The sequence below is a fragment of the Anolis sagrei genome, chromosome X (genome assembly GCF_037176765.1).
Source record: "Anolis sagrei isolate rAnoSag1 chromosome X, rAnoSag1.mat, whole genome shotgun sequence".
Taxonomy (NCBI): Eukaryota; Metazoa; Chordata; class Lepidosauria; order Squamata; family Dactyloidae; genus Anolis; species Anolis sagrei.
In genome coordinates, this window is record NC_090034.1 from 86,995,039 (window position 1) to 87,022,881 (window position 27,843).

At 43.5% G+C, this 27,843-nt stretch overlaps 2 protein-coding genes across 2 annotated transcripts; both read left to right on the forward strand.

The window, feature by feature from the left end:
- Positions 1-1,980: 1,980 nt before the first annotated feature.
- On the forward strand, positions 1,981-18,988 carry SMPDL3B (sphingomyelin phosphodiesterase acid like 3B). The gene is made up of 8 exons (XM_060783972.2): positions 1,981-2,347; positions 6,103-6,319; positions 8,021-8,118; positions 8,346-8,489; positions 9,013-9,185; positions 12,320-12,500; positions 14,775-14,908; positions 17,033-18,988. Exons 1-8 carry the CDS (start codon positions 2,287-2,289, stop codon positions 17,420-17,422), a joined length of 1,398 nt encoding a protein of 465 aa, XP_060639955.2. The 5' UTR covers positions 1,981-2,286; the 3' UTR covers positions 17,423-18,988.
- Positions 18,989-20,777: 1,789 nt separating this feature from the next.
- XKR8 (XK related 8) lies at positions 20,778-27,802 on the forward strand. Its single transcript, XM_060783969.2, has 3 exons — positions 20,778-21,118; positions 23,309-23,505; positions 25,637-27,802. The coding sequence occupies exons 1-3, from the start codon at positions 20,829-20,831 to the stop codon at positions 26,395-26,397; spliced, it is 1,248 nt and encodes a 415-aa protein (XP_060639952.2). The 5' UTR covers positions 20,778-20,828; the 3' UTR covers positions 26,398-27,802.
- Positions 27,803-27,843: the final 41 nt, after the last annotated feature.

Here is a 27,843-nt window from a genome sequence, read left to right on the forward strand (position 1 = left end):
TGATTTCACTAGGGAGGGAGTTCCACAGCTAAGGGGCCACCACTGAGAAGGTCCTGTCTCTTGTCTCCACCAACTGCATTTGCGAGGGAGGTGGGACTGAGAGTAGGGCCTCCCCAGATTATCTTAATCTCCAAGGTGGTTCATACAGGGAGATGCATTTGAATAGGTAAGCTGGGCCAGAACCATTTAGGGCTTTATAGGCTAAAGCCAACACTTGGAATTGTGCTCGGTAGCAGACTGGCAGTCAGTCGAGTTGGCATAACGGGGGTTGTGCGTTCCTTGTACATTGCTTCGGTGAGTAATCTGGCTGCCACCCATTGGACTACTTGAAGCTTCCGAACAGTTTTCATAGGCAACTCCATGTAGAGCACGTTGCAGTAATCTATTCGGGATGTAACCAGAGTGTGGACCACCATGGCCAAGTCTGACTTCCTAAGTTACGGGTGCAACTGGCACACTAGTTTTGATTGTGCAAAAGCTCCCCTGGCCACCACAAAGGCCTGGGGTTCCAGGCTTAGTGATGAATCCGGGAGAACTAACAAGCTGGTCTGTTAGCATTTATTAGAGCTGCAATCTGGTCCTCTGTGAAGTTGGGAACACATTTGCATTAATAATAATAATCATCATCATCATCATCATCTTTATTTATAACTCACCATCTCCCCAAGGGGACTCGGGGCGGCTCACATGAGGCCAAGTCCAAAAATACAATACTTCAAAATAAAATACAAAACAACAAAAAATTATATTGTCCGAGGCTTTCATGGCCGGAATCACTGGGTTGTTGTAGGTTTTTTCAGGCTATATGGACTCTAGAACATGGCCATATAGCCCGAAAAAACCTACAACAACCCAACAAAAAATTACATCACGATAAAATACATAATGTAATATGATAATAACAATAACATTTTAGATAAAATAAACAGTGCAAAATAATATGTTAGAGTGTCAAACACAGTGGGCGGGCCAAATGCACAAGATAAATTGCATTGCTCTTCTTCCTTTTTCAGAGTCCCCACAACAGTACACAATAGATTTTTAATGATTTTAATGGATTATATGGTTTTTATAATATTAGGTTGAATATTTTTAATTGTACTTTATGAATGTATGGCATCAAATTCTGCAAATTTCTGTAAGCCGCCTTGAGTCGTCGTAAGGCTGAGAAAGGCGGGCTACAAATGCCGTAAATAAATAAATAAATCTCTATTAACAGATTGTGCTATCTGCTTACCACACTACTTCATAGACTACTCCTCCCTACCTGTGCTTGGCTTTCCATTTTCTAACTCCAATAATCGCACAGTTTTTAAATTTGGCCCATTATCTTGAGAATGCACCATATTGTGTCTTAATCAATATGCCATTTTGCAGTTGCAAAGTAACACTTTTTCGGTTTCCTATGTGTTTGTTCCTCTCTCTCTGTACCTCCCACAATAAGTATTGCCAACTCCAGTGGATGACAATGTGCTACAAATCCCCGTCTTATACAAATTAGTTATGCTGCCAAAGGATAGTGTTGTTATCAGTGTCAAACCTAATTTGGCACCGATAGCAGCAGAACTCTGAGGGTTCCAATCAGTGACAATTTTTGTCCATTTGAATCCAGCATGGCAGTTCATAATGAAAGGTGGGCATCCATATTCACAAGGCAATTATTGTGTGGATGTAACTGAATATAGCTTAGTTTCCCATTAATTAAAAGGTACAGTGAAACAATAGGGGGAAGGGGCTGAAATGCCACTAGTAGGAAGCGTCATGCTATTAGCAGTGCAATCATGCACTCCAAAAAGCAGCAAACACATGTGATAATGGACATGATAATGTCCATAGTGAACTTTGGTTTCAGACAGAACTTTGGTTTCAGACAGATCTTTAACCCAGAATGACCTTTGTCACTGAAAGCCTGCCTGTGTTGGAAATAATAAACAAGCCAACTCTGCAAAGTCAGCAAACGATTAATTTCAAATATTGAATCCTTGGAGTAGTACATTTTCCCCTAGTCTCTCTCTCTCTCTCTCAGAGTTTGATTCTGGAATGTCAGGGAGTCGACTGTTTTAAAAAGCCACCAAAACTTATGCATGTTTTTTTTAATTATGTGAGTAATCTAAGTGGGCGGAGACAATTTTTGGATGCCAAATGGAATTGCTTTAGCAGCCAGTGAGTCAAATCCAGGACGTCCAAAAATAAAGCAGGTCTGATTACGTTCTCTCTCTGCTGAGAGTGCAGAAGACAAAGTAAATTGTTTGCTCTTGAGTTTGGTGGCAAACGTTGTGGACAAGGATGGATCTGTGGAGAATCCTGTTGTTGCTAACACATCTCAGAATCATAACAGCTGATTCAGGTAATGCATATATGTATATTAATAGTTTGTGGGGCTTACATGCGCTGAGAGATTGCTTCATAAATTAGAATTAGGGGAAGTGGTGTGAGCTCGTCGTTACAGCCTGAGACATTCTGATGCTCATTCAAAAGGGCCATACTTTGGTCCCATGTAGAGGATCTGACTTAACCTGGGGGAAGGGGAGACAAAGCAGTATTTTCCACCTCACCTAAAGCAGGAGTGGAGAATGTGTAGTTGAGTTGCTCAACTACAACCCATAATTTTTTTTCCATGTCAGGAGCGACTTGAGAAACTACAAGTCACTTCTGGTGTGAGATAATTGGCCGTCTGCAAGGACGTTGTCCAGGGGACACCTAGATGTTTTTGTTGTTTTACCTTCCTTGTGGGAGGCTTCTGTATGGGAGGCCGGAGCTGACAGGAGTTCATCTGTGCTCTCCAAGGATTTGAACTTCTGACCTGTCAGTCCCATAAGTGATGAAGGCTGATGATAGCAGCTGTATTTCAATACTATCAGGAAGAACAAAAGGGTAGCAAGGGGGGGGGGGCAGTTTACATAATGCACACAATTTGGACTTTGCAATATCTCACTGCCATGTCTTCACTGACAATATTGCATGTAGCATAGGAGCAAAACCATGTATATGTAATGCTACTCAGTCTGCTTCTGCCCCATTCTAGAATCAGCCATGGCCAGTAGGACTGAGATATTAAAGCAGGTTTGGGAATGTGTGGTCTTCCAGATATTGCAATACTGAAGCTCACCATTGGTTATGGTGGGTGGAAATGGCAGTCTACAGGATCTAGAAAAGGCCCATGCTTACTATTGCTAGACTAATGGCATATCTGCACTAACTACTTAATGTAAAAAGGCCTGGATCAGCTCTGTGGCATCCAAACACTGAACAGAGCTGAACAGGGGTAATGTTACTTAAAGTGTATCTCCTAACTTTGAAACTGTGTAAACAGTTGGGCCAGTTCCAAGATGGAAATGTCCCCAATTGCTTTCACTGCCATCCCATGTTTCCCAGGCTTAGGCAGCCTGGGGATACGGAATGGCAGTTAGCATTCTCTCCTGTTCTCCATGTTGTGCCAGTTTCCAGCTGCTACATGGGTCCTACCAGACAGCTGTTGCCTGCAGTGATGTCAGCTGGGGCAATTGTAGGAAAGAAAGGGAGATGTGGTTCAGCCAGGTAAAGATGAGCGGTTTGAGGATTCAGAGCCTGAGGGTTTTGTAGGTGAGGAAACAGAGGGGTTTTAGAACAAGATGGTTCTGTAGATGAGGGAACAGAGGGGGTTTTGGAGCAAGATGTTGTTGCTGAGACATAGTGTGAAAGTGGAACTGTTTTGGAATCCAACAGGCAGGGAGAGGAGGATAGCATTGACTCATCTGAGGGAGTGGCTGGCTTAGACAGAGATACCAGGCTGCTTTTGAGGAGGCTGAGATTCAGATGCAGGAAATCGGAAAGCATCCATGAGAAAGAGGCAAAAGCAGGCCTCTCAAGGTCAAAGGAAAATGTTCATGTTTGCAGTCCTTAAATTAGGGACGGCCCAAGTTACCTATCTGACCGCATCTCTGCCTATGAACCCACCAGGGCTTTGAGATCTTCCAGGGAGGCCCTGCTCTTGATCCCGCCTGCTTCTCAAGCACGGTTGGCGGGTACAAGAGATAGGGCCTTCTCGGTGGTGGCCCCTCAGCTGTGGAACGCCCTTCCCACGGACATTAGGCTAGCACCATCTCTAATGGTATTCCGTAAAAAAGTTAAGACCTGGTTGTTTGAGCAGGCGTTCGAATAATTTGTGCAATAATTGGTAATGAACATAGGAATGGGAAATTGTTGACGAGTCTGGATTATGTTTTTGTGGATGAGATGATAGTGATTAGTTATTGTAATAAGTGTTTATTAATTGTGTGCTGCGCTGGGTTGTTAACTGTTTTATATCTGGCATTGAATTTCTGCTGTTCTTGTTGGTTGTGAACCGCTGTGAGTCACCTTCGGGCTGAGAACAGCGGTATATAAGTAAGTAAATAAATAAATAGGGAGAGAGCTGTTAGGATTTTAGATCAAACAACATTGCTACTGGAGTGAGCAACTCCTGTCTCGTTTTTAGCTCATGCCTTAGTTCATTACCCAAGACTCATGCTCATGTTTTGCTCCTTGTTTCTTAGACTTATTTTGGAATTCATGTTCAGGTTTTAACCGTTGTTTTCTGAATATACCTATTGCCTCTGGGACTTGCTTATTTCATTAACTTTTGGATTTTTACCCTTCAATTGGCTTGGTGCCCTCTCCTGCCTCCACAGCACACGTGTGGTGGTAGTGATTGTGAAAACCGTCCTGGGTCCAATATGGTATATGCCACATCAGATTGGCCTCAGGATTATGGGTCAGTATAGATCTTCCCTTGGTCATGTGTGTTTCCATCTTTCCAGGGGAAGGGAAAACATGATGAAGCACTGATTAAATCAAAGGCATTTAATGCATCCAAACTTTATTTGTCAGGGCCATGCATAAGCTGAGAGCAAGCCCATGCTTGACATCTCCACCCATGTTTTCAATCTAGAAAATCCTGTTAATGAGCACCTGATTTATAGGAAGTTTGGATCTGGATTGAGAAATGTCTTGATGGTATCCTGTTGAGTAAGGAGCCATAGGTTAGCGAGAAGTAGAGCTTTGAAAAATTTACCATCTGGAATTTAAATTCCATGAAATTTACAGCACCATGGCTAGTGGGAAATTTTGTGAATTGTAGTCCAAAAAAGTAACATTTCCAAGCTCTGCTGTTCTGCCCATTTGGGAAACAGGACTGGCAGAGAGACCCTCCTTCTCCTGCCCCGTTTCTGTTTCACCCCAAGTGTTTTTTCTGTTGATTATGAAGTGCTTCCAACAGAGGAGGCAGAAATCTAGTAGACTTGACATTTGGGAGTTGTAGTTGCTGGGATTTATAGTTCACCTACAACCAAAGAGCATTCTGAACCTCACCAATTATAGAATTGGGCCAAACTTTCCACACAGAACCTCCATGACCAACAGAAAATACTGTGTTTTCTGATGGTCTTTGGTGACCCCTTTGACACCCCCCCTCCCAGGGGTCCCGATGCCCAGGTTGAGAAACACTGGTTTACAGTATGCCTAGGAAAACTTTACTCCACCAAAGGTTTTGAACTCAGACTCCCATGATGCTTTGTAATTGGCCATGCTTTGTAATTGGCAGAGTGTATAAATGTAACTATTGCAAACCTCCTGGGCCACATAAAATGATGTAGCAGGCCAGATTTGGCCCGTGGGCTTTGCATTTGACACATGTGCTTTAAAGAGTTTGAAAAGGGCTTAAAACCTGGCTGGCTCTTTTGGAAGGACTGGAAAGATTTGGAAAGGGAGTGGGGATATGAGATTGAGGGTTGGAGAGGGTTTTAAAATCCGAATAGTGCTGTTGGAAGGACAGGAGATTGAGAGGCGGAGGTGGCAAGGAAGTTGAGCTTGTTAAGTGGCAGCTGCAAACTTGTGAACATTAGCTAAAGAGAAATACCTAAACATGAAGGGACAACTGAGTGTTCAATATGTCAAAATAGTCAGTTAAATGGACACATTTGAATCTGAGTTGTATAATCCATTCCAGAGATTGGAAATTTTCCTGGCTTGGACTTGGAATCGGGAATTGTTGTCCAAAAACTAAAAATGTCCAAGTTCTAACTAGATGTAATATTTGATGAAATGCAGAGTAAAACAATTGGATCATAGCTATTTTGTCTTTAGCAGGTTACTTTTGGCACATTACAGACCTACACCTAGACCCAGAGTACCAGGTGGCACCAGACCCTTTGAAGGTATGCCCATCTGCTGGCACCCAGCCAGTGACCAACGCAGGGGCCTGGGGTCATTATTTGTGTGATGCTCCCTGGAGTCTTGTCAACTCTTCCATTTATGCCATGAAGGAGATCCTTCCTGACCCTGACTTCATTCTCTGGACAGGGTAAGCAGTCTGTTGCACACAAGCAAAATGTCTGAGTGAGCCCATATTAAACAATTGTCATCTGTACGCAGATGATGTTCAACTCTATCACTCCTTTCCACCTGCTACTAAGGAGGCTGTTCAGGTCTTGAACTAGTGCTTGGCAGCTGTGACGGTCTGGATGAGGACAGACAAATTAAAATTGATCCAGACAAGGCAGAGGTACTCCTGGTCAGTTGCAAGGCTGAACAGGGCATAGGGTTACAGCCTGTGTTGGATGGGGTTACACTCCCCCTGAAGACATAGGTTCACAGCCTGGGAGTTCTCCTGGACTCATAGCTGAGCCTGGAATCTCAGGTCTCGGGGGTGGCCAGGGGAGCATTTGCACAATTAAAACATACATCTGACTTGGCCACAGTAGTCCACGCTCTGGTTACACCCTGTATATCCTGCAACTCGTTCTATGTGGGGTTGCCTTTGAAGACTGTTCGGAAGCTTCAAATGGTCCAACGGGTGGCAGGCAGATTGCTCACCCGAGTGGCATTCAAGGAGCATACAACTCCCTTGTTATGCCAGCCCCACTGGCTGTCGGTTTGCTATCGAGCACAAATCAAAGTGCTGGCTTTAGCCTATAAAGCCCTAAATGGTTCTGGCCCAGCTTACCTGTCCGAACATATCTCTCCCTCTGAACCATCCAGGAGTTTAAGATTGTCTGGGGAGGCCCTACTCTCGATCCCGCCTTCTTCACAGGGACGAGAGACAGGGCCTTCTCAGTTGTGGCCTTTCAGCTGTGGAACTCCCTCCCTAGGAAGATTAGATCAGCCCCTTCCCTCCTGAAAAGTGAAAACATGGCTTTTTGAACAAGCCTTTGGGAACCTAGTGCAATAAATAAACACGGAACAATGTGAAATCGAATACTGGAATGGCTTAGAGGATGTTTTTGGACGATGAGGCTAATAGTGAACGTAGTGGTCTTATATGTTTTGAAAGGAATTAATGTATGTATTTTATAATTTTGTTTAAATGTTTATTGTAATTTTTACATTGTTTTAATGGCATCAAATAACTGCCTATGTTGTAAAGCCGCCTTGAGTCACCTTCAAGTTTGAGAAAGGCGGGGGTAGAAATATTGTAAATAAATAAATAGTGTGCTAACTGGCTGAGATTTCTGGGAGTTGTAGATCAAAACACCTGGGGACCCACAGGTTGAGAACCACTGCCATAGATAAACAGGGATCCCACACAGGCAGATGCTTGGAATTCCACGCACATGAGTGAGTAGGATGTTGAAGGAAGCATGGATCCATACTAACTTGGAACAAAGGTTTCCGGATGAGAAAGCAATAGAAGACAAATGTCCAGAGTTTAGAAAAAGTTACCTATAGACTATATCTCTCAGAATCCCCAGTCACAAATCATGCTGGCTGCGGTTTGTGGAACTGAGTTCTGATTATGTCCCATCTCAGGTTGCTACTGCCACCTCCTCTATCAGAATATTGAGAGACAAGCAAATTTTGTTTCCCGACAAGGAAACATAAACTACTATCCCTTTAGTATTAGCTGTGAGTAGTAGGTTCCTTGTTCACTTGTTATTTCACACAATCAGAATCTATATTATCTCTATACCTGTCCCCTACTTAATCAATTTCTGTGCATGGGCCAACCAAAGAATTGGCCATTGTCTATTAGCATACATATCTTTGAGTTTCTGCTATTTTCCAGGGATGACACTCCTCATGTGCCTGATGAGAAACTGGGTGAAGAATCTGTGTTGAGGATAATTGAAAAGCTCACTAACTTGATCAAACATGTCTTTCCAGGTAAGAATGTCCCTGAATTATTGGGTGACAACAGGCAGTGACAAGAGAGAAAAATCAATATATTTTCTGCCTTTCCTGATTTTTTCAAAGGGGTAGAGTGCCTCAATCACTTGAGATTTGATATTTGTTCTGCACACTTTTGATATTTGTTCTGCAAAGTTGGGCAGAAAAATCCTTCTCTTTTTCCTGGTCTCCCTACCATGCTTTCTGACTTCTGCTTCCTTTAGATACTCAGGTATATCCTGCAATGGGCAACCATGACTTCCACCCCAAAAACCAGTTCCCAGCTGGGGAGAACAGGATCTACCATGCAACAGCAGATCTCTGGCACCCTTGGCTTAGCAACCACTCTGTGCAGATGTTCAACGCAGGTGGGTGTGCTATATCCATTTGGGGCACTTTAGGAGGGAGAGCTTAAAGAGGAATCCAACATGTCCACCTGAAATATGCTGATTTTAGGGGGTATAAGAAAATAGGTTGTTACCACAGTAATGGGACTTGGAAAGATACCTTGTTCATGTCAGATGAGAACTTGGAAAAGCTCTGGCCCTGACGGGGTCGCTTTCTGATATGTTGCTTGGACAACCAGCAGATGCCAGTGTTTTTGATGCCAAGCATGTTTTTACCTGTCACAGGTGTGACATCTATATAATAGTAGGTATGTGAATACATAAAAACATTCACCTGTTTGAATGCTATGTTATGTCCAAATTTCAAAGCAATCAGTGAAGTATTTTGAGAGTTTTGAGGTCATTCACAAATGGACATTTACGTTTTTATTTATATAGATTGTTGTGAAATGTTGACATAGAAAACTATCTTTGGGGGCTTTCCCTTGAAAGAAAATATTTCAAATAAAACACACAGTGTTGTTGTGGTTTTTTCTCCCTTCAGGTGCTTTTTACAGTCAGTTATTATCCAGTTCCAGGCCAGCAAGACGAATGGTTGTCCTCAATACAAATCTGTACTATGACAATAATAAACAAACAATTAACCTGGAGGATCCAGGAGGCCAATTCAAATGGCTGGAGGAAACACTGACTAGTGCCGCAGATGCAGGAGAAAAGGTAACTTTCCTTACTGATCATTATTATTTTATTCATTCATATTTTGCTTTTCTTCAGAGAATGAGGGCCAAAGCAGCACATATTTTAAAACAATACAGACAATTAAACAATTTAAAACATTTAAAATATATAGAGAGCTGGAGACAGAAAATTGAGTTTACGATCTTCAAAAGGAGGAGTATTAATTAAAGGAACCCACTCTTTGGATCAGTGGTTCCCAACCTTTTTTTGACCAGGGACCACTTTTCAACATTAGTACCAAAAGGATTACAAATCAGTTTCTGTTCAACTTTAGATACAGTTTGGTTATTTGGGGTTCTGATTCAGAAAATTGTATTGGATAGACCACATCAGTTCTAGTGTCTGAAATAGAACATATGCCATCTAGTAGTTTGCTCGGCCACAGAAAACCATATTTAATAAGCCTCTGCACTATAAGAGGGTTCCGCGAGACCAGTCGCACTCATTGCAACAGTGTAGTAACATATTGTCGAAGGCTTTCATGGTCAGAATCACTGAGTTGTTGTGAGTTTTCCAGGCTGTATGGCCATGTTCCAGAAGCACTCTCCTCTGATGTTTCGCCTGCATCTATAGACCTCTGCAGGAGTCTACTGTATACCATGCAGCTGTGGACAAGTCTACATAGGGACCATAAAACACAGTGCCCAAACATGAATCAAGGAACATGAAAGGAACTGCAGGCTACTTCAACCAGAGAAGTCAGACATAGCAGAGCACTTAATGAACCTACCTGGACACAGCATATTATTTGAGAACACAGAAATGCTGGACCACTCTGACTACTATCATGTCAGACTACACAGAGAATTCATTGAAATCCACAAGCATGTGGACAATTTCAACAGAAAGAAACCATGAAAATGAGCAAATTTTGGCTATCAGTATTTTAAAAACTCTAAAATCATAACAGTAAATAAAGAACAACACTCAAAAACAGGGGAATTCCAGGCAAGAAACAATCGGGGCCAACTAATCACCTCCCAACAAATGATTTCTCCAGGCAGTAAGAAGCTAGGCCATTAAATGCTATTCAAGGTGGCCAATTGCAAGATTCAGACTTGCCTCAAACAGACAAGAGTTCTTTCCCCCGCCCTGGACATTCCATACATATATAAACCTCATTTTCCTAGTTTCCAACAGACCTCACAACCTCTGATGATGCCTGCAATAGATGCAGGAGAAATCTGAGGAGAGAATGCTTCTGGAACATAACCATATAGCCTGGAAAACTCATAACAACCCGGTGTAGTAACGGTAAGGCCGAAGACCATATTTTAGTTCTTGCGGACCACTGGTGGTCCACGGACCACAGCTTGGGAACCACTGCTTTAGATAGAACAGCCTAATCCTCAGTGAAGTATTCTAGAAGTGTGTTTTATTTATTTATTTATTTTGGTTGTGTCAGGAGCAAGTCGCTTCTGGTGTGAGAGAATTGGCCGTCTGCAAGGACGTTGCCCAGGGGACGCCTGGATGATTTGATGTTTTTATCATCCTTGTGAGAGGCTTCTCTCATGTCCCTGCATGAAGAGCTGGAGCTGATAGAGGGAGCTCATCCGCCTCTCCCCGGATTTGAACCTGCGAGTCCTGTCTTTGGTACAAAAGGGGCAGTTATTTGAGTAATCATGTAATCTGCCCATATTGCTTTGGGACAGCAGGCAGATGGGCAAGAAGAGGAAGGCCAAATTCCTACTCTTTCTCTATCTAAGCCATTTAATTCCTAGTGGACAAGAGAATGGCGAAAACAGATGCAGAAGCTGCTGCAACTTCTAACAAGAATACTACTATAAATCTAACTCATACAGTTTCTACAAACCTGGAAGGATAAGAATGTTTTAACTTGCTGACAGAAGAAAAGCAAGGACAGGGCCATCCAGTCTCCCTAAGGAGGGATTTCCAAAGTCAGGGAGTAGCCACTGAGAAGCCCCTCTCCCTTCTTCACACCAAACAAGCATGAGAATGTGATGGGACAGAGAGAAGGGTCCCTCCAGAAAATCTTAGAACTCAAAGGGGCTGATAAGTGTTAGCACTAAGAATTTGAATTCTGCCCAGAAGTGGACTGGTTCTCAGTGAAGCTGTTGCAGTAAGGAATGTGGGAGGCCTTTTTCAGACCAAGAGCCAAATTTTATTCCAAACTAGCCACCCCCTGCCACGTGTTGCTGTGGCCCAGTCTGTGTATATGTGTTTTGTGTGCGTATATATATGTATATGTGAGTGTGTATATTTGTGTATATGTGTATTTATGTGTGTTTGCATATATGTGTGTGTGTAGTTTTGTGCATGCGTTGTAATGTATTTTTTAAATGGCTTTTAAACTCTCTTCTGTTGTGTTTTTCAGTGTTTTTATGAGTGATGGTCACTCGTTGGCCTGATAGGTGTATTGTGTCCGAATTTGGTGTCAGTTCATCCAGTGGTTTTTGGGTTATGTTAATCCAACACACTAACATTACATTTTTATTTATATAGACTAGCCGTCCCCTGCCACACGTTACTGTGGCCCAGTCTGTGTATATGTGTTTTGTGTGTGTATATATGTGTATATGTGCGTGTATATTTGTGTATATGTGTATATATGTGTGTTTGTGTATATATGTGGTTTTGTGCATGTGTTATAATGTATTTTTTTTGTTTTTTTGGCTTTTTAAAGTCTTTTCTGCTATGTTTTTCAGTGTTTTTATGAGCGGTGGTCACTTGTTGGCCTGACTGGTTTATTGTGTCCAAATTTGGTGTCAATTCGTCCAGTGATTTTTGAGTTATGTTAAATTCACAAACTAACATTACATTTTATTTATATAGATTCAGTTTCAAGATCTGCATTCCTTTGATGATTAAAAAAAAGATTTGGGCCAAAAAGATCCACCTATTTGAGCTGAAACCTCTTAACTGTCACTAGTTAAATCTTTCGGGTTTGAGAATTGGGGTGGGATGGAACATACTGAAGCTAGGAAACCACAAGAGGCCCATTAACCTACTCAGCTGAGAGCTACGCGGTTAGCATGTCTCACAAAAGATGGCCTATTTTTTCAGAAAATGGTTCACATCATTCCTGCTCCCCCAATTATGTCAGCTCCAATTATTTGTATGTGGGGCCTTTATACATTTCCTTTCCTTTGTAGGTCTATATTATTGGGCATGTCCCTCCTGGCTTTTTTGAAAAGAAACGAGGCAAGCCCTGGTTCCGAGAACACTTTAACCAACGATATACAGAAATAATCCAGCGACATCATGGAGTGGTTGTAGCACAGTTCTTTGGACATCATCACACAGATAGTTTTAGAATGTTCTACAGTAATGCAGGTACACTCCCTTGAATGTTGCACGGTTCGGGAGCTCTTTCATAGCAGGGCAATTGGTAGAACTGGTATTTATATTTAGATTGTAAACAACAACATACCTTTGGCAGGGCTGTCTGTCTTTATGTTGTTGTTGCTTGATTCTATAAAGTGCTAGGTACATTGATCGGACTATATAAATAAGAATATAGGAAGAAACATTAACAACCTTAGATATGCAGATGATGCCACTTAGATGGCTGAAAGCGAGGAGGAGCTGAGGAGCCTTATAAAAGGTAAAGGTAGTCCCCTGACATTAAGTCCAGTCATGTCTGACTCTGGGGTGTGGTGCTCATCTCCATTTCTAAGCCCAAGAGCCAGCGTTGTCCGTAGACACCTCCAAGGTCATGTGGCCGGCATGACTGCATGGAGCGCTGTTATAACCAAGGTGAAAGAAGAAAGTGCAAAAGCTGGGTTGCAGTTAAACATCAGAAAACCAAGATGATGGCAACCAGAATGATTGATAACTGGCAAATAGAGGGAGAAAATGTGGAGGCGGTGACAGACTTTGTATTTTTAGGTGGGGAGATTACTGCAGATGCAGACTGCAGCCAGGAAATCTGGAGACATTTACTTCTTGGGAGGAGAGCAAGGACCAATTTCGATAAAATAGTGAAGAGTAGAGACATCGTGCTGGCAAAGAAGATCCACATAGTTAAAGCAATGGTATTTCCTGTAGCTGGACCATAAGGAAGGCCAAGTGAAGGAAGATAGACACTTTTGAACTGTGGTACTGGAGGAAAATTTGGAGAGACCCTTGGACCGCAAGAAGATCAAACCCAGTCCATACTCCAGGACTGCTCACGAGGGAAGGATATTAGAGGCAAAGATGAAGTACTTTGGCCACCTAATGAGAAGACAATGATGCTGGGGGAAAATGTAAGGAAAAAGGAAGAGGGGCCGACCAAGGGCAAGATGGCTGGATGGTATCCTTGAAGTGTCTGACTCAACTTTGAAGGAGCTGGGGGTGGCAATGGCTGGCAGGGAGCTCTGACGTGGGCTGGTCCATGAGGTCATGAAGAGTCGGAAGCGACTGATTGACTAAACAACAAATATAAATAAAGAGGGGGTGGTGATGGCAGCGATAATATTTGTAAAATTTCTAGAACAGCTTTCAACAAAATAATAGTCATAATAACAAAGGCCACAATGACCAAATAAAAACACAGTGGAAACAACAAAGCAGAGAAGTTTGAGTGGATCCAGGGCGAGTGATCAGGAAGGCATCTTATTTATCTATCTGTCTATCTATCTATTTATTTACGACATTTATATCTTTGTAGGAGTCCCCTCTATCTTGCTTGGTGGTAACACCAATACATTGAATAGTGTTACAAGCAGGACCTGGTAACTGATTGCAATCGCATTTTGCTTTCCGAAAAGCCCAGAGTGTAGCCTTCAGCCATGCACAGAGTGCTAGGGCAGATTTGTTTTCTCATGGGAGACTCAAGAGGGGGCCACAGTGGTCCACGCTCTTGTTACATCCTGAATAGATTATTGCAACGCACTCTACGTGGGGTTGCCCTTGAAGACTGTTCGGAAACTTCAACTGGTCCAGTGAGCGGCAGCCAGATTGATCACCGGAGCGTCATACAGGGAGCACACCACCCCCCTGCTGTGTCAGCTCCACTGGCTGCCGGTTCAGTTCCGAGCACAATTCAAGGTGCTGGTTTTGACCTACAAAACCCTATACGGTTCCGGTCCAGCGTATCTGTCCGAACACATCTCCCTCTACGTCCCACCCTGGAGTTTGAGATCATCTGGGGAGGCCCTGCTCTTGACCCCACCGCTATCACAAGTGAGGTTGGTGGGGACGAGGAGCAGGCCCTTCTCAGTGGTGGCCCCTCACCTGTGGAACTCACTCCCGGGGGAAATTAGGTCATCAACATCCCTCCTCTCCTTCAGGAGGAAATTAAAGACGTGGTTGTGGGACCAGGCCTTTGGGCAATCTGACAACTAGATAAGGACAATCAGACGACTAGGACTGACAGGACTGACAAAGTGGAATTGGAAATTGGACTATGAGATGGCGAACGCTGACCGTTAATTAGGTGTAAGTGGTTTTTATTGGTTTTATTGGTTTTATTGTTGTAATGCAGAAACTGTTGCTAACTGTTAATTGCTGCTATGTTGTTTTATACTACTGTTATGTGATGCCATATAATGTAATGGGACAGATGAAAAAAAAAAAACCCGCAACATCAATCAATGTTTAATTTCATTTGGCCTTTTCTTTCAGGTTCCCCTATCAGTGTTATGTTTTTAGCTCCAGCTGTAACACCCTGGAAAACAACCTTACCAGGCGTGCACAATGGAGCCAACAATCCTGGCATCCGGTTGTTCACATACGACCGCAACACCCTGCAAGTTAAGGTAGGGGGAAAATTTAAATTGAATGTGTCTGTAGAAAATCATTCTGGGTCTATGTGAGACCTAACAACATGCCCAGCGAATGATAGTATTCTAGCAGAAAACTGAGTCCTTTATGTTTTAGGGGGAAAAGGGGAAATGATGGAACATATAAAATTAAGCACTGGTATGGATAAAGTTATATGGATCCTCGCACTCTAATCCTAAAGAGTCAGTGTGGTGTAGTAGTCTGAGTGTTGGACTATGATCCTGGGAGAATAGGATTCGAATCCTTGCTTAGTTGTAGAAACACTTCGGTGATCTTGGGCAATCACACTCTCTCATTCTAAGAACGACAACAGACACCCTCTGAATGAATTTGCATAAAAAACCATGATAGCTTCCTCTTAGTGTCTCCCGGAGAAATCACTCAAAGGTACACATCAACAACAATCCTAATAATAGAATCCTTGCAGTCTTCTGAAAGGAAATTCTTCTTCATACACTGCATATTTAACTATTAGAATTGATGATGGCCACCAATTTTGATGGTTTCCAAAGGGAATTAGGTAACAGGCAATAAAACTACCTCATGATGGCAGTATCCTGCCTACAGGATCAGAGGCAGCATGCCTTTGAATGTCAATCAGTGGGGCAATGACTCACTGGCACTCCTCCAGCTCTCTGCACGTTGTCAGGAGTCCCTTGGGCTCAAGAGGACAATGTAATGGAAGGCATTGCCCTCTATATATATCTGTATATATTGCAGATTTCAATATTAATGTCAAAAATAGGTAGTGTGATTTTACATAGGATTTGTACTACATTAGAACAGTAAAGCCAAATATCACTTAAGTAAAATACACATTAAATATTAAATAACCAGAAAAAATAAGCTTCTTTCAACTGCAGAAGCTGTTTATTGAAGTCCAAAGCAATAGGGACAGAATACATAGAGCATAAAAAGGTCCGTTGCACCCCCAAATGGGGTTGCAAGGCTTTGATCACTTTGAGAGAGAATTAAAGACACATTCTCATTGATCTACAGCAATCTGATGTAGGCAGGAAGGTACAAGTGGGATCTTAACAATGGCGCAACTATAGTATATCTAGACAGCAAAGTTTGTATCATTGTCAAATTCATGAGTGAATACGATTCTGCCATAACCAAAACAATGCTATCCATGCTCAAGAAGAACCTATTAGGATGATAGAGTCATAGACTAATTGAGCTGGAAGAGACCACAAGGGTCATCCAGTCCATCCCGTCATGCAGGAAAAGCACAATCAAAGCACCTCCAATAGATGGCCATGTTTAAAAATCTCCAAAGAAGGAGCTTCCGCTACACTTCAAGGCAGAGAGTTCCACTGCTGAACAGCTCTTACAATCAGGAAGTTCAAGGGAACTCCACGTTTTGCAGAAATCTGGCCCAGCCTACCTGTGAGAACGTATCTCCATATGAACCAGCTAGGAACTTAAGATCTTCTGGGGAGACCCTGCTCTGGATCCTGCCTTCATTGCCTGGCGGGGATGAGAGACAGGGCCTTCTCAGTGGTGGCCCCTTGGCTATGGAACTCCCTCCCTAGGGATATTAGATTGGTCCCCTCCCTACTGACATTCCGAAAAAAAAGTAAAAACCTGGCTCTTTGAACAAGCCTTTGGAAATGCAGTGTAATGGATGAATATAGAACCAGGAAAGAGTGGACATGAAATAGCTTAGTCAATGCTTTTGGAAACTGAGCTAACAGGAAGTCACTGGTGATTGTATGTTTGTAACTATTTTTATATGGTTTTTATAATGTTTTTAATTGTGTTTTATGAAAATTGTGGCATCAATGGTTGCTAGTTGAGTCGCCTTTGGGCTGACAAAGGCGGCATAGAAATACCATAAATAAATAAATAAATAAATATGCCACCTGTACTAAAAATGCCTTCAGGCTATGGGAAAGTGAATGACAGTTTTGGGAGATATAAAAAAGAGTGTGGTGATGACTGAAATTGAAGTCTCCTAGGAAAGAGCACAGTTACACTGCAAAGGAGCCTTGCCCATTGTGACATTTTTGTTTCAGGTCCCTTTTGTAAATAAATGAAACCAGATGTTTTTGTTCTTACCACTTGTTGATTTGCAATGTCTTTTATTGTCTTAGGATATGGTTACTCATTATTTAAACCTTACCCATGCCAACCTGAGAGCGCCTGAATGGAAGAAAGAGTATGGCCTGACAGAAGACTTCCAGATCTCAGATGGTTCTGTCCACTCTATGCACTTGCTACTGGAGAAGCTTGAGAAGGAAGAAGAACACCTCCAGCGGTACTACAAGTATAACTCAGTTCAATACGATCTGACATACTGCGATGCCACGTGCCAGACTGATCATCTGTGTGCCATCCGGGAAGTAGATTTTACAAAATACAGCCAATGCATTCAAGCTAGGAGTACTGCAGCCTCCATGTTGGACCTTGTTTCATGTTATTCTATACTTGGACTCACAACTATAGGATTGTGGGGTATCTTGGGCACACTGGGACATGAGTAGGATGGTGTAGTTTTCACTTGGGCACTGAATATCGGAGGGTAGCTCTAAACACCAGTGTGCCAAGAATCTCTCATTTCTTGGTCTTCAAAAAACCCGAAGCATTGTTGTAGTGGAAGAGAACTTGCAGGATTAATGTGCTAGGAGTGATTCGTTAGTAGGGAAGATTATGAAATTGCCCCAGGCTTCCCTGTTTCCTCCCCATTGCAGTCAGATGGCTGAATTGTCCAAGCCAGTGTATTGCTGTGAGCTATTGTGGAATTTTCAAACTTGGATGGACAATTAAGAATCATTAAGCATACCTCCAGATAGGAAGATAGGTAGATAGGTAGATAGGTAGATAGATAGATAGATAGATAGATAGATAGATAGATATAAACTTTGGATAGCATAGGGAAGGGTTAAGACGCCTGTGGTGTTGGTTTCGCTGTCAGAAGACATTGCCTTACTTTCTGTTCCTGAGATAATTGGATTTTGAAAAAAAAAAAAGGCTTCTTATGAAAACAAGGATTGGCAAGAAAGCTTCAAATGAGACACTTTCCCATGATAGCTCTTTCAGGAGTGAATTTCCCTACTGAGGGATAGATTTCTCCCACTTCCTGTTTTCTCGTCATTGTCATATGTAAGTAGGATACTTGTAACTTGAGGACTGCCTATACTTTGAAAAATGCACAAAATAGGCTATGTCAACCCCCCACCACCCAAGGAAATTTTCCAAGCCCTCACACCCTTTGTTTGCAAGCGCAAGGACCCTTGTCATAAGGAAGGAAAGAAAGAAAGAAAGAAAGAAGGAAAGAAAGAAAGAAAGAAAGAAAAGGGACGAGCCACAAAATGCCACGGGAACATTGTAATGCCCTCTCAGAGCCCCCTAGGTAAAGCTAAAGGTTTCCCCTTGACATTAAATCTCTGGAGGGGTGTTGCTCATCTCCATTTCTATGCCAAAGAGCCGGCATTCTCCATAGACATCTCCAAGGTCATGTTGCCAGCATGGCTGCATGGAGCATCGTTACCATCCCACCTATTGATCTACTCACCTTGCATGTTTTCAAACTGCTAGGTTGGCAGAAGCTGGGGCTAACAACGGAAGCTCATCTCACTCCCCGGATTTGAACCGCCGACCTTTCGGTCAGCAAGTTCAGCAGCTCAGCATTTTAACTTGCTGCGCCACCTCACGAGTAAGGGAGGGGAGGATCCTGAGCATGACCACTGCTCTCTGCATCCAGTGAAGACCCGACGGACACGGCAGGTGCAACAAAACTGGCTTGGGCCATGTCCCTCAATTCCTAGCTACCTACACAACAGCAGCAGATGTTGTGTAGGTATGTGCCCAACTTAAAGAAGTAATGGCTATTGTGTTTCCCTAGGAAACAATTATGTCAAGGAAAATGAAAAATTGACACACTTGCAATGACAAATATGCAACTGGACATTGACTCGCTCACCAGCCAAAAGCAGACCCATGCTTCCCATTGAAATACTGTTCAGTTGACATTGGTTAAAATTGACCTTCATTTTAGATATATTGCATTGTTCTTTCTACAAATAAAATATATGCAGCGTGCAGAGGAATTCGTTTGTGGTTTTTCCAAAGTATAGTCTGGGGGACTCGAACTAAAAAGCGTGAGGACCCCTGTTCTAGTCTTCCGGGTGTTTGGGGCCCCTTCTAAACTGCCACATGCCTTTGCCTCTGATCCCAGATTATTAGTATTATTTGCATTGAACTGAATTATATGGCAGGGTAGACTCATAATCCAGTTTAAAGCATATTCATAACCTGGGATCAGATGTTATATGTAAAAGAGTGGATCCTGAGCACAACCACTGCACTCTGCATTCGGTGAAGACCCGGAGCAGACTTGTTTTCTGCTTCCCTTGAAACTAGGACTCAGAGCAATGGGTTCAAATGACAGGAAAGGAGATTAAATTGAACATGACCGTACCAGTTGTTCAACAGTGGAACTCTCTGTCCCGGTGTCTGGTGGAAGGTCCTTCCTTGGAAACTTTTAAAGAGGTTGGATGGCCATCTGCCGGGAGTGCTTTGATTGTGCTTTTCCTGCATGGCAAAGGGTTAGACTAGTTTGCCCTTGTGGTCTCTTCCAACTCTTATGATTCTATGATAGGCCTGGGCCAACTTGGGTCCTCTGGGTGTTTTGGACTTCAACTTCCACCATTCCTCACAGCCTCAGGCTTAAGTGGCTGAGGGGGAAAAGGAAAGGGCCTGAGGTTGTGAGGAATGATGGGAGTCGAAGTCCAAAACACCTGGGGGGCCCAAGTTGGCCCAGGCCTGAGTGATGTGGCTGAGGGAGAAAAGGAGAGCGCCTGAGGCTGTGAGGAATGGTGGGAGTTGAAGTCCAAAACACCTGGAGGGCCCAAGTTGGCCCAGGCCTGAGTTATGCGGCTGTGGGAGAAAAGGAAAGGGCCTGAGGCTGTGAGGACTGGTGAGAGTTGAAGTCCAAAACACCTGGAGGGTGCAAGTTGGCCCAGGCCTGAGTTATGCGGCTGAGGGGGGAAAGGAAAGGGCCTGAGGCTGTGAGGAATGGTGGGAGTTGAAGTCCAAAACACCTGGAGGGCCTAAGGTGGCCTAGGCCTGAGTTATGTGGCTGTGGGAGAAAAGGAAAGGGCCTGAGGCTGTGAGGACTGGTGGGAGTCGAAGTCCAAAACACCTGGAGGGCCCAAGCTGGCCCAGGCCTGAGTTATGTGGCTGTGGGAGAAAAGGAAAGGGCTTGAGGCTGTGAGGACTGGTGGGAGTTGAAGTCCAAAACACCTGGAGGGCCCAAGCTGGCCCAGGCCTGAGTTATGTGGCTGTGGGAGAAAAGGAAAGGGCCTGAGGCTGTGAGGACTGGTGGGAGTTGAAGTCCAAAACACCTGGAGGGTGCAAGTTGGCCCAGGCCTGAGTTATGCGGCTGAGGGGGGAAAGGAGAGCGCCTGAGGCTGTGAGGAATGGTGGGAGTTGAAGTCCAAAACACCTGGAGGGTGCAAGTTTGCCCAGGCCTCAGTTATGTGGCTGTGGGGGGAAAGGAAAGGGCCTGAGGCTGTGAGGAATAGTGGGAGTTGATGTCCAAAACATCTGGAGGGCCCAAGCTGGTCCAGGCTTGAGTTATGCGGCTGAGGAGGAAAAGGAAATGGCTTGAGGCTGTGAGGAATGGGGGGAGTTGAAGTCTAAAACACCTGGAGGGCCCAAGTTGGCCCAGGCCTGAGTTATGTGGCTGAGGGGGAAAAGGAGAGCGCCTGAGGCTATGAGGAATGGTGGGAGTTGAACTCCAAAACGCCTGGAGGGCCTAAGGTGGCCCAGGCCTGCTCCTTAATGCGGCAGCGTAGATCCAGCCAAGCTCCCCCGGCCCTTCTCGGCCCCTCCTTCGCTCCCTCCCTTCCTTCCTCCCTTCCCTCCCTTCTTCCCTCGGCGAGAGCCATGGCCTGGCCTCCCCCGTTCCGCTCTTGGGACCTCCTCTGGTCCCTGTTGGGCGGCGCGGCCTTCCTGGCGGACCTGGGCGCGGATGCCTGGGTGGCCATCCGCTTCTGGCAGGCGGGCCGCGCTTCCTGGGCCGGGCTGGTGCTGGGCCTAGCGGGCCTCTCCTCGCTAACCGTGCAGGCCTTCAGCTGGGCCTGGCCTCGGGGCGACGCGCCGGAGTTGCGGCGAGGGCTGCCCTCAGGCCCGGCCTGGCTGGCCTTGCACGTCCTGCAACTGGGCTACCTGTACAGGTAAGCACGAGGGGGAACTGGGCCCTTCTCAAATAATATACTGTGCCCAGATTTGAGAACACAAAACTGCTGGACCACTCCAACCACCACCGTGTCATCCTACACAGAGAAGCCATTGATATCCACACGCTTGTGGACAATTTCAACAGAAAGGAAGAAGCCATGAAAATGAACAAAACCTGGCTACCAGTAGTAAAACAACAACAACAACAAAACAACCCCTCCAAAATCAGGACAATAAATAAAAAACAACACTCAGAAAACAGGGGAACTCCAGACAGGAAACAATCAGGGCCAGCTAATCACCTCCTAACAAAGAATCCCCCCCCCCCAGTCAGCAATCAGCCAGGCCTTGAAACTGCAGGTTGTTAAATGCTAATCAAGGCAGCCAATTGTAACATACACACTTACCCCAAGCAGACAAGAGTCTTTCTCCCACTTTGGACATTTCACAAATATATAAACCTCACTTGCCAAGTTTCCAACAGATCTCACAACCTCTGAGGATGCCTGCCATAGATGTGGGCGTGAATCTATGTGCCATAGATGTGAATGCTTCTGGAACATGGCTACATAGCTCGGAAAACTCACAGCAACCCAGTATAAGAGCTGCTTGAGAGTGGAATATGTTGCCCATGTGTGTGGCAGAAGCTCCCTTTTTGGAGGTTTTTAAGCAGAGGCCAGATGGCCATCTGCGTAGAAGAGTGCTTTCTTTGTATGCTTCTGCATAGCAGACAATTGGACAATAAATGACTTTGTGGTCTCTTCCAAATCCAATCCATAATAATAGTCATAATTTTATTTCAGTCCCTCCTCTCCTCATGGTTTGAGGCGGGTTACAAGATAGTTAAAACACATAATCACTGTGAACATGCTATAAAATACATATATTGTGTTGTTGAAGGCTTTTGTGGCTGGAATCACTGGGTTGCTGTGAGTTTTCCGAGCTATATTGCCATTTTCCAGAAGCATTCTTTCCTGACATTTCATCCACAGCGATGGCAGGCATCCTCAGAGGTTGAGGGGTCTGTTGGAAACTAGGCAAGTGGGGTTTATATATCTGTCCACGGTTGGAGAAAGTGTCTCGATCCAGGGAAGTCATTCAACCCTTCTATTCTCCCTTGGTCAGACCACATTTGGCATCACAATGTGTCCAATTCTGGGCACCACAATTGAAGGGAGATGTTGACAAGCTGGAATGTGTCCAGAGGAAGGTGATGAAAATGACCAAGAGTCTGGAGAACAAGCCCCATGAGGAGTGGCTTAAAGAGCTGGGCATGTTTAGCCTGCAGAAGAGAAGGCTGAGAGGAGACATGATTAGGGTCATATATAAACATGTGAGGGAAAGTCATAGGGAGGAGGGAGCAGGCTTGTTTTCTGCTGCCTTAGAGACTAGCACACAGAACAGTGACTTCAAACTACAGGAAAGAAGAGTCAATTGGAACATTAGGAAGAGCTTTCTAACTGTGAGAACTGTTCAGCAGTGGAACTCTTTGCCCTGCTGTGTGGTGGAGGCTCCTTCTTTGGAGGCTTTTAAACAGAGGCTGGATGGCCATCTGTCAGGGGTACTTTGAATGCGATTTTCCTGCTTCTTGGCAGGAGGTTAGACTGGATGGCCCACGAGGTCTCTTCCAACATTCATACCTGTCTCAAGATTCTAAGAAGACAAGATTCTAATAACTCTTGTCTGCTTGAGGCAGGTATGAATGTTGCAATAGGCCACCTCAATTAGCATTGAATGACCTTGTAGTTCATTAGCATTGAATGACCTTGCTGCCTGGGGTAATCTTTGTTGGGAGGTGTTAGCTGGCCCTGATTTATTCTTGACTGGAATTCCACCAGGATTCCCCCAGGCAGCAACCAGCCAGGGTTTGAAGCTGCAAGGTCATTAAATGCTAATCAAGGAAGCCAGTTGCAACATTCACACCTGCCTCAAGCAGACAAGGGTTCTTTCTTCCACCCTGGACATTATTCCACAGATATATATACCTAGACTGCAGCCTAAGCTAGATGGCAGAGGGGTTAAGCAAAGCTTGACTCCTCATCTTGAGACCTTTTAGCAGAGTATTCTGATGATGATAATAATATACTTTATATTCCGCTTTATATCCCCAGAGTCAACTCCAGAGCAGATTACAATACACAATAACGTTGTTTTAAATCATGTTTTAAATATGTTACCTTCGGCAGATGCCTCCATGCCTTGAAGGTGGGTTTCAACGTCTGCCGGATGAAAGTTGCCACAGAAACAGAGCGGGCCTATGCCATTTTCCTGTCCCATGATATTAGCTTACTACGTCTTTTTGAGACCTTCCTGGAAAGTGCCCCTCAGCTCACACTGATGCTCTACATTATTCTGTACACAAACAAAGTGGAGATATTTCAAGGTGAGTGTCTGGTCAGAAGGGAAGGGAGATTGCATTTTCTCATTCCAGGATTTTCCTTTGTGAATGTGAAATACCGCTTGCATCGTTCATCATTTCTCCACGTATCTTTGGAGGCTAGCCTATTACACAGTCCAACAAAAAAAAAAATCTCAATATCTTGGTGTTTTGACCTGTTATTTGGAGCTCTGATTCAGAAAATTGCATTGGATAGACATTAGCTCTAGTTTCTTAGATATTGTTATCATGAATTTCTATGGGCAACTGGTAGATGTCACATCTTTTGTATATCAAAAGCAAGAGCTGATAGGGGAAGGTTGATGCTACTTTTGGAATCAGCAGGTCAAATGTACCCAGAAACAAGTCTAACATGTGTATTGGCCAGTGTTATCGATTTTGTTGCCAAAAGAGCACCACCCACATATTAGAGGAAATACCAGCAGAGGTGAGGAACCTCAAGGGTCTTAAAAGTACAAAAATATTTACTGGGGAGCAGGATGTAATGGTAGTGAGGAAAACTCCCACAACAGCTCAGTAAATAATGACTACTATTTTCTATTTCCAATGGAAAATACTGAAAAAGATGGTGAAATGGAATAGATTGGAGTGTCTGAAATCTAGAACAGCAACATTATTTAAACTTCAGGACACAGAACAATTTTGAAACTTACAGACATAATCTGTACATTGAAAAAATCTTATCTATTGCTGTGACCTTTGTTTTTTTTTCCTATTTCTTTTTTATTTCTCCTGCTTTTTTCCTATCTATTCCTCCTGCCCCTTCCCCATGATTAAGTTGACAGCTAGGGACTAGCCCTAGATCACTCTATGAATGAGCTTTATGACTTAAGTGATGAAGTAAGCACTATATTACTACAAGTCAGGAATGGTCATAATAATTGGACTGCATTTCCCACCATTCCTCACCATTGGCTATGCTGTCTAGGACTACTAGGGAGTTGCAGTACGATGATATGTGGAGTTTATTTATTTATTTACTTATTTGCGACATTTCTATCTCACCTTCCTCACCTTGGAGGGGACTCAAGGCGGCTTTACATACAGGCAACGATTAGATGCCTTAAAACACAATGTACACTTTAAAAAAATATTAAAATAGAATTAAATAGTACTTCAAAATAATTAAAACACTTAAAAACAATAATTCAGAGTTGGACGTTTTAACCAGGAGACGCAAATGATTTATGTCTTATTGATATAGTTATGGTTTTATATTATATGTTAATGTTTTAAATGTTTTTATGGTGTCTTATTGATTTTGTTATGGTTTTATATTATATGTTAATGTTTTTAAATGTTTTTATGGTGTTGTTGGGCATTGAATTGTTGCCTCTGTAAACCGCCTTGAATCACCTGCGTGCTGAGAAGGGCGGTATACAAATATAGTAACTAACTAAATAAATAAATAAACACGTAATCCACGAGTGTAATCCTGGCCGTTCCAGTGGTCACTGCACATTGTTCCAAGTCTATCTATTGCACATGTTCTCTAAAGGCTTGGTTACAAAGCCATGTTTTCACTCTCTTGCAGAAGGTCAGAAGGAAGGAGGTTGATCTAATATCCATGGGGGGGGGGGGGTTTCCATAGTCGAGGAGCCACCACTGAAAAGGCCTTCTCTCCCATCTGCCAATCACTCCCACAAGGGAGGTGGGACTGAGAGAAGGGCCTCCCCAGATTATCCACGGTGGTTCCTAGAGGGAGATACATTTGGACAGATACCTGGGCCAGAACCATTTAGGGCTTTATAGGAAGTTCCACATGATTCCCACCTCTGCTGTAGTAGTGTTATGTGTTTTCAAGTCAACCACATTGACATCATTGGAATTTTCTCCCAGGTAAGAAAAGGGATACTAAAGGCCTATCCCCAGACTACTGGAGAAAAAATAATAATGCATCACCACCCACCAATTCTCAAGGGAACTCAGACATTTCCTGAGTCATTTCCAGTGTATCTTTTCAGCCTTTGGGACTAGAATCTTACATCTTATGCTTTATTCACACTGGAAATATGTACTGGAAAGATGTTGAATTTTGAACGTTTCTATTTCAGAAATATGAGGTTTACTGGCTCCTTTCTTTCTTTGTGCCCCCTCATCCCTGGTTTCATTGCAGTACTTGGCATTTGCACATCTTTCTTCTGTATTGCCTGGACACTCTTGGACTATCACCAAACTCTGCGCAGTTTTCTACAGGAAAAAGACAAGCTGGATTTTCTGTCTTCAGTCCTCTACTTCCTGTGGAACTTCCTGTTGGTGTGTCCTCGCATCCTGTCTCTTGCTGTCTTCGCTGTGCTCTTCCCGAGCTACATTTTCCTTCACTTCCTGGGCGTTTGGTCAGTCATGTTTCTCTGGGTCTCATTGCAAGGCACGGACTTCATGGAGAATACCTGCGAATGGGCTTATCGGGCAGTTGTAGCGGTCATCCTCTATTTCTGCTGGTTCAATGTGGCTGCAGGGAAGACGTTCCACCGTTCATGCATTTATCACACATTCATTTTGCTGGACAGCATTATCCTCTCTGTCTCATGGCTTTGGCACAATACTCCCTTGAGCAGAGACTCGTACATGATACATGCTCTCATTGCTGCCTTGCCCTGCTACTTGCTTGGCATCCTTCTAAGAGTCATCTACTACAATTTTTTCCACCCAACAGTACAGAATGTATCCCCAAACATTTACGATGAAGTGGATACCGAAGGGACTGTGAGTGACAGAACCATCGGTTTGCAGATTGTGGTGGACCATTGGATATCCTCCAGTGTCATGAGACATGTGAATCATCGAACGTACAAGCTCTCCCAAAACTTCTTTGTTGACACTTTACAGGGCAAGCGCCCACCCCAAAATGGGACTCTTGGGGATGTGTATTTGTGATCTTTACATATCAAGAGCCCAATAAAGGCAGAATGTTTTAGACAAGGCTCTTCCAGGTTCATATCGCTGCTCCAGAACTAGGCTATATGCTAAAGCTGCTTCTGAGCTAAATAACGTAAGGTTGTCCAAGATGATATGGATCTCTAGATTCTTGAGCATAAAGATCCATGCTGAAGTGTTTTCTTAATCTGATATGCACCAGTTGTGTGGAACTACATCTCCAGTAAGCTCCATATGACTAGGGAATGTGGAAATCCTGTTGTTTGATAGGATGCCTGAAATAGGTTCACTGGGTTTCTGTAGTCCTTGGTTATTGACTTACTTCTAGTCTGGTGTGGCCAAATGACTCAAGATATGGACTGGACAAAGTGCATCCCTCCAGATGTTGAAGGGATGCAATTTCCATCATACTTCAATCCTGGAAGTTGAAATCCAGGAGAGCACAAAGGGCATTTGTGTGAACAGTTTTGTAGTTAATCTCTTTGTCTCACCAATCCAGGGTTCTGCTGCTCAACAATCCTATTTAGTGTATTGTCAAAGGCTTTCATGGCCAGAATCACTGGGTTGTTGTAAGTTTTTCGGGCTGTATAGCCATATTCCAGAAGCATTCTCTCCTGACGTTTTGCCTGCATCTATGGCAGGCATCCTCCTTGCATCTATGGCAGGCGAAATGTTAGGAGAGAATGCTTCTGGAACATGGCCATACAGCCTGAAAAACTTACAAACCAATCCTATTTAGAATTGAGGTGTTGGATATTTGTTAGGTCATGTAGACTAATTTAAATTATATTGTCACTGTTACGATGAGTATTTTTTTAGTTGTTCACACTGTTAGGCAAATGTTGGGTTCAAAGCAAATAGAGTATTAGAGGGCAGAATTAACAGTCTCCTTATTTTTACTTTCTAAATGAAAGGGAACTGGGGGAAGCTGCTAGTTTCTTTAGAGGAACAGCAAATAACCAGAGTGGGGTGGCAGTGATGTGGGAAGAGATCAAACCGTGAGAAAGCAGGTTCCTTCCAAGTAGTTATCCTTAAATCTGGTGTCATCATGAAGTTAGAATGAGATGCCCCTCTGACATTTCAGTCAGAAACTGTCGAAAAAGAGTGGACTTGAAAGCAATGGCTGAAGAATGCTGAATTTCCTGAGTCACCCCAACCCCATTTAAACCCTTTCCCCTTTTTTGCTCCTCTCAAAACCATGGCAAGGTCCATTTTCACAGGGCCTTTCCCTCTAAAATGAACACTGTTGTCCTAGTTCCTTAATTTAAATCACAGCCTCCTACAGTTACTTTTGATTTAAACAGAATTGAAATTTGCCCTATAACGTTGACTTTGGTCATTGGTTCAGTCTTAACTTTGAATGTTAAGTTATTGCCAGTTATGCAGAATAAAGATTTCAAATCTGTTTACGTGTATTATTTCATCAGGAGGTGTACATCTGTCTCC